The 8265-nt window shown below is 44.8% G+C and overlaps 1 protein-coding gene across 1 annotated transcript in view; it reads right to left on the minus strand.

The window, feature by feature from the left end:
• Positions 1-8265, minus strand: part of LOC106808850 (NACHT, LRR and PYD domains-containing protein 12-like) — a gene marked incomplete in the record, with an annotated part of 25010 nt that overhangs the window by 9034 nt on the left and 7711 nt on the right. The window contains 10 exon segments of the mRNA XM_014811735.1: positions 918-995; positions 1824-1910; positions 2974-3060; positions 3184-3267; positions 3534-3617; positions 3943-5488; positions 6200-6412; positions 6980-7063; positions 7386-7424; positions 7724-7771. Of these exon segments, the coding sequence (XP_014667221.1) occupies positions 918-995; positions 1824-1910; positions 2974-3060; positions 3184-3267; positions 3534-3617; positions 3943-5488; positions 6200-6412; positions 6980-7063; positions 7386-7424; positions 7724-7771 (2350 nt within the window).

The following is an 8265-nucleotide window of genomic DNA, read 5'->3' on the forward strand; positions in this document are numbered from 1 at the left end:
AACACCGTCACCATGTAACACACAACACACAACATGTGACAACATCATGTAACACGCAACACACAACATGTGACAACACCGTCACCATGTAACACACAACACACAACATGTGACAACACCATGTAACACGCAACACACGACATGTGACAACACAATGTAACACACAGCAGCTCTCCTCCCCCTCCAGAAATCCTGCAGTCTGTGTGTGCATGCATTATTATACTCCATTGCATTTATTATACCCATTCCTGCTTATTATTTTATTTTACTACACATAGGTTTCTGTTCCATGTGGCAGGCAGGACCTTGACCCGCTGTCAGAAGCATCGTGAACAGTACCCACCATCGTAATTCTCAGATGACATGACTTTTGTGCAGAATTTCACTCATGCTGCACAGTTTAGACTTAACGATAGACATAAATATTTATGATGCTTCTGAGAGCGGGTCAAGGTCTGCCACATGGAACAGAAACCTATGTAGAGTAAAATGCAATAATAAGCAGGAATGGGTATAGTAAAATGCAATGGAGTATAATAATGCATGCACACACAGACTGCAGGATTTCCAATTACAGAACATAGATTCACATTAGATGATCAACAAACAGAAATAGCAGAAAAGTATTCATGCACAGTCATATAATCAGGAGTAAGATAATATAGATCTATATTATCTTACTCCTGATATAATGCAGTCATCATGTGAGTTTTCCCATTGTAGTCACTAGGCACTATTTGAGTGATCACCATGACTCGCTGACAAAGGAGTAATTCTTAGATCTACGCAGGTGTCTATGGTAGTAAACGGGCTCTAAATTCCACATCTTGCTTACCATTGCCGAGTGCGCCAAGACACCAGGCCGATTTGACTTTGACCTGACCTACCCTGATATTAGTAGGCGCTACGTCACATACCTGAGATGTTGCAAGACGCTGTTACTCTCGAGGCCTCCAAATAACGGTCTCAGATTCTTCAGCATGTTCCTATCTAGCCTGCAACAATACAGAGCTGCTAAAGTCGACAAGTATAAGCACGATCGGTAAATTACCCACTCTTTTAGTCTTCACGAAAAACTTTTTGAGTATTCTGTAAAATGTACATGCCCGAATGACCTTATAGTCGCCCATATATTTTGCAGAAATATTTTTGGAATATCTAGTAAAGAAGTGTACACCATACAACTTCGAAACGCCATTAATTTCCAGTGTTAACATTTCCAATTTCGTGATTTTAAATTAAAAACCTTTAGTTCACGACCAGTTTCATTATATTTTATGCGTTTTAAAGCAGGAGCCTGTTGGACAAGTGAGCTTGCAATGTTTACATGCCCGCCGAGATTTCTACATGTCTCGAGCATCTGACGCCCGCTAAATTTGAAGACTGCTCTTTCCTCCAGCCACTTGGCATCAATAAGCCATTTTGTTATATTAACATGTAAGGACTAACAGGCTTAAATACCGAATATTTAAATTGATTAGTGTAGTTAGTGATTGGTGACCTCTCCTACTTAACACTGAACACACGTGTACATAGATATACCTCTTCTTTGGTATAATCTCATAATTTAGTGATACGTCTGCTTAGATTAATCCTCGCTCTAGTGTAATAGGATAAATACGATAAACCCACATGCGCATGCACGCACACACGCACACAATCATATATTATATATATATATATATATGCGTTTATGGTAATAGTACACGCCAGCACAAAATACTGAGACTAATTTATTAATATGATTTTTACATTGAATTAATACTGACACAAATGCTAACCGCAGGCACATTAAAAAGCAACTAACCCAAGAGTAAACTTACTTGACTGACTGTAGTGCACAAACAGGGCTGGCCAGGACCTGGGAAAGCCATTCCAGATCTAAATCTTGGAGATCACATGCCCGCATGCTACAAAACATACATGCGCAAATTAATATGACTCTGCACTGTTTGTTTATGGGTTGTGAACAACTTCTGCAATATAGCCATTCATTTCAAATTTTAGGGGTTGACAATAAATATAAATATGTTAGAACATAAAAGGAACATATTCTAGGACATTACATACATAAAGGACATTACTCTAGGATTAATGCATATTTACAATTGAAGTAGGTTTTGATGATTTTACATTAAAAACTTGTGGTTCGATATTCAGTAAAAACTTTAGAAATATGTCGATGATCTTTTGCTAGCAATGTAGGTAGCGCCACTACATTTACTAACAACTTTAATTTGCGTTACGCGAAGCTTTAGCTGCAGGATACAGACCGAGAACGTTTCTTATTCAATAATTTAAGAGAAGAAGGAATAAGTCTATTCCAAGTCACTCAGTTAAATAGTAATTATGTATCAATAAAATTGCACTTTTGTCAATAGCTATTGGACTCTAAAACATTCAAAATTTAAATTTAAATGTGCAACTACACCAGAGGCAATTTACAGTTAGACGGTAACATAGCAGTGCAGAAAATCTGTGATTTTGAAAACACAGTGCCAGTGGTATTGAAAATATATCTAGGCATATACAATATGCAATAACGACCATAATATACTCTTAAATAATAGAGTATTGGTCCTCTTTAAGTGACACGAATTTTCATTATCGGAAGAAAATGAAAAAAATTCTAGCTTCAAACTGACTAGTGAGAGGGCTTAAAGCAATTATAGTTAAAGGAAATGTCAAGATTTGTTGAGCTTGGGTTATGTCACATGTAGCTGCAACTTGTATGAGATTATCCTCATGAAGCCAGGTTGCATGGGGTGGGGTAGGATTATCGTCATGTAGCTGGGCTGTATTATAATATGAACAACTGTTGTTATTGACCTATCTGTCCGGAGTAACTTACATGCAGCTTTAGCAAAACGTTTCATAATCATTTAGACGGATTGATCAAGCTTAACCGACATAACAAAAATATCCAAGGGGCATAGTTATCTTGCTCAAACAGATAGATCAATTAATACTTACTTAAGATAAGTTAGACTTGTATTCCTTGACCACGCCTGAGCAATGGTTGTGGCGTGTTCTCCAACTTCTAGCACACATGATTCCATACTGAAAACATGACATCAAACGGTAGATATGCGACTGTTTAAAGAAACTTAAAATAGTTAACTGTGTAGCAATATACTGCAAAAAACCTTAACATTTCTTCTTAGACTCATTGTTATTATTTACCTGATACTGGTAAGATTTTTATTCCTCCCCAGTGCATTGGCCAAGATCACAAAATTGGCACTGCTGACCTCGTTTTTCCCTATGCTGGTAACAGAGTAAAATCATTTCCATGATTAATACATAATTCTATGCTAACAATGGCATTCGTTATTGTAATAAAATTATATACTCGATTATTTAATATAATCATTTCAGTATAAATGAATATATTTTAAGGTAACAATAATAAAGTTAAGAACCAAGAGAAATGGGAAACATCATAAGTTGATCTCTATGATTGAACTACAATACCATATACTTAATTAGATGAACCTAGGGCACATGGTAACATATATCACATGTAGACTTACCATAGTTTGCGTAGGCTTTTGTTCTTGCTAAATGCTACAAAGATTCTGTTCAGCCCTTCATCAGACAGATGACAGTTAACCAAGCTACAAAACCAATGTTAATTGTTTATGAGTATAATTAGCTCCAACAACAATAAACTCCACATTTTATATATGCATCCACATTCAATTATTTCCCAGGTCGATTTCACAGAACCAAACAAAGTTGTCCAAGAATCGCGTACAAACTTCACTCACCAAGTTAAATTAAATGTGATGAAAAATTCTTCTTCCCAATGATTGTCTTTTCCATCTGCTACACTTGGGTCATTACAATTACGAAATGACACGCCATCACATTGTGCTTACGATCGCCACATGATGGCGCCATCGGAGCAAGCTTAACGCAAGGACGCAAACGCGAGCTTACCTGAGGCCTTCCATCTTATCCATGCACAGCGCCACCTCCCCTGCACCGATGTCGTCGATGTTGCAATTGTCTAGCGTCACAGACACGGGCGCGGCCAGATTGACCGTTGAGAGTAAGTACCCCATCGCGAACAGATCAGGCGCGCTGACAATGCAGCCCGTCAGGTCGAGGGTGCCACCCTCGAATATGGGCATCACCGCCGCGGCCGTCTCCGACTCGTGCACCTCCAGCGCCATCTGCATGAGCGTCTTTGCGAGCTCCTGCTGCTGCCGGCGATTGCCGCTGCCGCCGGCCGCGTGGTAACTGACGAGGCGTGCGATCATCGTCTTCACGCGCCGCATGCACGCCTCACTCCTCTCCACGAGCGGGGGCAGCGGCAGCGGCGGCCGCATGAACGGCAGTCCCGCGAAGAATCGGTAGACGACCTCCAGCCGGCCGTCGGCGTAGTACACCGGTGCGTCGTCGGCGGTGGCGCCCCCTCGCAGCAGCAGCGCGAGCGAGGCGAGGTACTCCTGCACGGTGAGATGATCGAAAAGGTAGAAGGTCTGCCAGCACTGCTCGAGGGCGCCACCGTCGCTCTCGCGCACGCACGTCATGAAGCAGGACAGCAGGTGGCGCTTCTCCGCGAGGCCATACGCGCGCAGGTCGTCCTCAGAGAACATCAGCTGCCGGGCGAGCACGCCCGCCAGCGCCATGTCGGCCATATTGAGAATCGAGTCGAGCTCGGTCGCGATCACCGTGCCGACATCGTCGTCGGCGTTGTTTTCGTGGCAATGTCGCCGTGTCGCCAGCTGGCAGAACACCTTCGAGTAGACGCCGGTAACGGTTCGCAGGTCCGGGACGTCGAGCGGTGCCGCGCCGCCGCCGCCCCGCCGCTGCTGCTGCTGCCGCCGCCGTGCGTCGTCGTACACCTGGCAGATGAGCCGGCAGCAAACAGGCACCGAGCAGAGGCTGAACACGTTGAGATTCGAGCGCAGGTGAGCGAACACGCGCTCCGCGTATCCACCGTCGCCGCCGTCGCCGAAGTAACGCGCGACGTACTCGCGCACACCGTCGGACGAAAATCCGAGGATCTCGACGACGCGATGGAACGCGTCGGCGACAGGTATCGCCGCGCTCGGCCGCGACGTCACAAGCACGTGCGCGCCTGACAGCAGGCGACCGGCGACGAGGCTCCCGAGGAGCTCGCGCACGCCGACGGCCGCCGCGACGTCCGTCGTGCCGGTGCCGCCGCGCGCGAACGCCGAGTTTCCATCGTCGGATGCGAGTTCGTCGAAGCCGTCGACGACGATGAGAACATAGGGGGCGCTGCGCTGCAGGAACGCGGCGACGGCGTCACGGGCCGCGCCGGCGCTCGTGTGCACGTCGAGGAGGAGGTCGAGGAGCGAGAGCTTGCGGCCGGAGAGCCGGTTCAGCTGCTTGCCGCGGAAGAGGAAGGCGAGCTTGAAGCGGCCGGAAAACGCCGCGTCTCCGCACGCGTCGATCTCGTTCGCCCAGTCACAGACGAGCCGCTCTGCCATGACGCTCTTACCGATGCCTGCGTTACCTGCACAGAAGGGCGGGAGAAGCAACAGTGCCGTGAGCATGATGTATGCTTACAGAGGCCGCCATTAAGGTGGCCTTAGTTCGGATTGCATTTTAATGCGAAGCGACGCAATGCATTGCAACTCACTGTGACGGAGTGCTTAGGTCGACAACGACGCGACTGACAGCGACGAGCAGCGACTGACACTGGCAGTCGCAGGCAGTCGCAGAAGGTGCTTAGGTCGAAGCAACGATCGCCTATAGAATATAGATTGCGCTATATACTATATACTATATGATCATGTGATCGTTCAAAATGGCGATGTCCACGTTACAGGTTTGTTGACGGTCAAATTACAATGAAATTATCAAAATTTTCGACAGAGCTCAGAGACACGAGTCGCGTCGGCGCGGAGTTGGGCCTTACATGCGAACATGGGTGAGCAAAATAGCATCAATATCGCAAAATAGCATCTCATTCACAAAACCCCAAGATATCACGCGAGCTACACAAACGTGATCGATCAATTGTTCTTATGGTGCAAAGAGGTAATAAAAGTAAGGCATCTCGCACCTTGCAATGATAGCTTCAGAAGCATTATATAGATCACCCAGTGACAACTACTGCCAGTGGCTGTAAAATACTGAAAGCATTGAAAAAAAAATTTAAACAAAAGGTGGAAATATTTCAGGAAAATCAAGTGTTATTTTAGTGACTAGAAGTCTGACACACCTAACACAAGCACGGTTGGTCTGTAAATCTTTTCTTCCATGTCGCTAAGGAGTTGCTCCACCCTGATAGGCTTCTTGGCCTTGCTGACGGCGTTGCATAGCTGAGGACAGCTGGGCACCTCCATGCACACGGATCCCATGCGTGAGCGTGTCTTCCATGCATCCTCAATCACAAGCTGTGTGTAGGTCTCGTCTAGCGTAATGCTGCGCACGCCTGCAACGTGGACGACATGAACTTCTCGCAATCGCAGCCATGGCTGTCGGCTGACACGACGCAAGACGCGAGTTTCACCTCGTGTCACGGTGTCACAATGGCGATACTCACAAAAAAAGCAATAAAGCAACATTTTGATTTGCCGCAAATTTAAAAAATTTTACCGGTCTAGTTAGAAAATGTTAATTGCATCTCCCTTGGCACGATTAAAAGCTTTAACGAATCAAAATTGTGGTTTTCTTTTGCCACTATGGATGTTCGACTGAGCATCAGAAACTAGTTTGGTTCTGACGTTCGACCAAGCACTGGAAATTATGCCACCTACTGGGCAAATTGATACTAATCTACACGATAAAATAACACCACAAATAACCACCCACCATGAAGATTACTATGGTTACCCTAATAACGGTTGTAAGTGGCCACTGATTAATTGAGCCAGCACCGTTTCGAGGTTTGCGCACGTCAGCACATAGAAAAAATGATCGAGCTCATAGCGATCCATTGTGTGACGGTCATTAGTGCATGGTCACATCCGTGCGTGATGATGCGTTTTCACGTGCGCACCTTTTAGGCCTACGTCGTTGCGATATAGCATCGATCCACTCTTGTGATATGCTGCCAGTCTCTTTGCGTATGCTATCACGTCTGCTGCAAAGATAACAGTCACACTGCAACATCTCAATGAGCCTTTTCATTCCAAACTTTAAATAATCGCAGGTTTTGGCCAGTTGGTGTTAAAGCGTGCCTACTGCATCCTTCAGTCGGGTGGTCTCATTATGGCCGTTGGAAACCAGATAAAGTTTTCCCTGTCAAATCCCTATTAAGATTTAATTGTTTCAAAGTGTGGTCACAGTGCCTGGCAGTAGCAGAGTTTTATAAATACAAATGTCCTGGTGAAATGAATAAATTATAGAGATAGATGGAAGCTAAATCAGAAGCTTCTGCATTTAACTAAATATGATAAACTTACCGTCACCCGAGATGATTCCAACTAATGGTATGTTCACATCTAAAAAAAAAAAGCAAGCAAGATGCCCTGATATATGTTATACTAGCCAAACACTTAAGTGTGTATACCAAGAAACCAATACAAATTATCTGACAATATTCAAGGAGTGCTGCCAATTTATAAACACACATGCACACGATTAATAAAATTCTACCGATCCTACCTTGTATTTAAAACGAACAAATAGACGAACTATAGGAATATCACATTTTAAAATTAAAATAAAGCCGTCTACGCTTCCTACAATGTCAGAAATTTCTCATCAATAATAAATTAGATGGTTGCCTTTTTGAACTTACCACTATGCTTAGAATCTTCATCTTCATCAGGAATAGGACCAAAGACTTCTGAAGAACGAAACAATGTAATATAATACGTATTACACAGAGGCAGCCACGTACGTATCTATCCAAATATGAAATGCAATCACGCATGGACTAGCCAATTTACCACTAGCCATAACACGCCTAGACCTTTAGGTTTCAGGTCATAATACATGATTTATGCATGTGTAGGGGCAATTCTCCTGAAACGATGGCTCACCTATTTACAAATGCATATGCAGTATAAGAAAGCATGCCCTCACGCAATCCCCTGCAGCCGCGCCTCACTTTCCCGACCTCTATACTCACTGCACAGCAGTGTCTCACGCCCGACCCATGTACTCACAGACACAGCAGTGTCTCACGTCCCGACCCATGTACTCACTGACGCATTGATCAGTGTCTCACGCCGAACCCCTATACTCACTGTTGCAGCAGTGTCGTGGGATGCGGTGTCTCACGAGGCACAGGCAGACGACGGCCGCGATGGCCCCGATCGACGACAGCACGGTGACGTA

The sequence above is a fragment of the Priapulus caudatus genome, unplaced genomic scaffold, assembly GCF_000485595.1.
Source record: "Priapulus caudatus unplaced genomic scaffold, Priapulus_caudatus-5.0.1 Scaffold309, whole genome shotgun sequence".
Classification (NCBI taxonomy): Eukaryota; Metazoa; Priapulida; class Priapulimorpha; order Priapulimorphida; family Priapulidae; genus Priapulus; species Priapulus caudatus.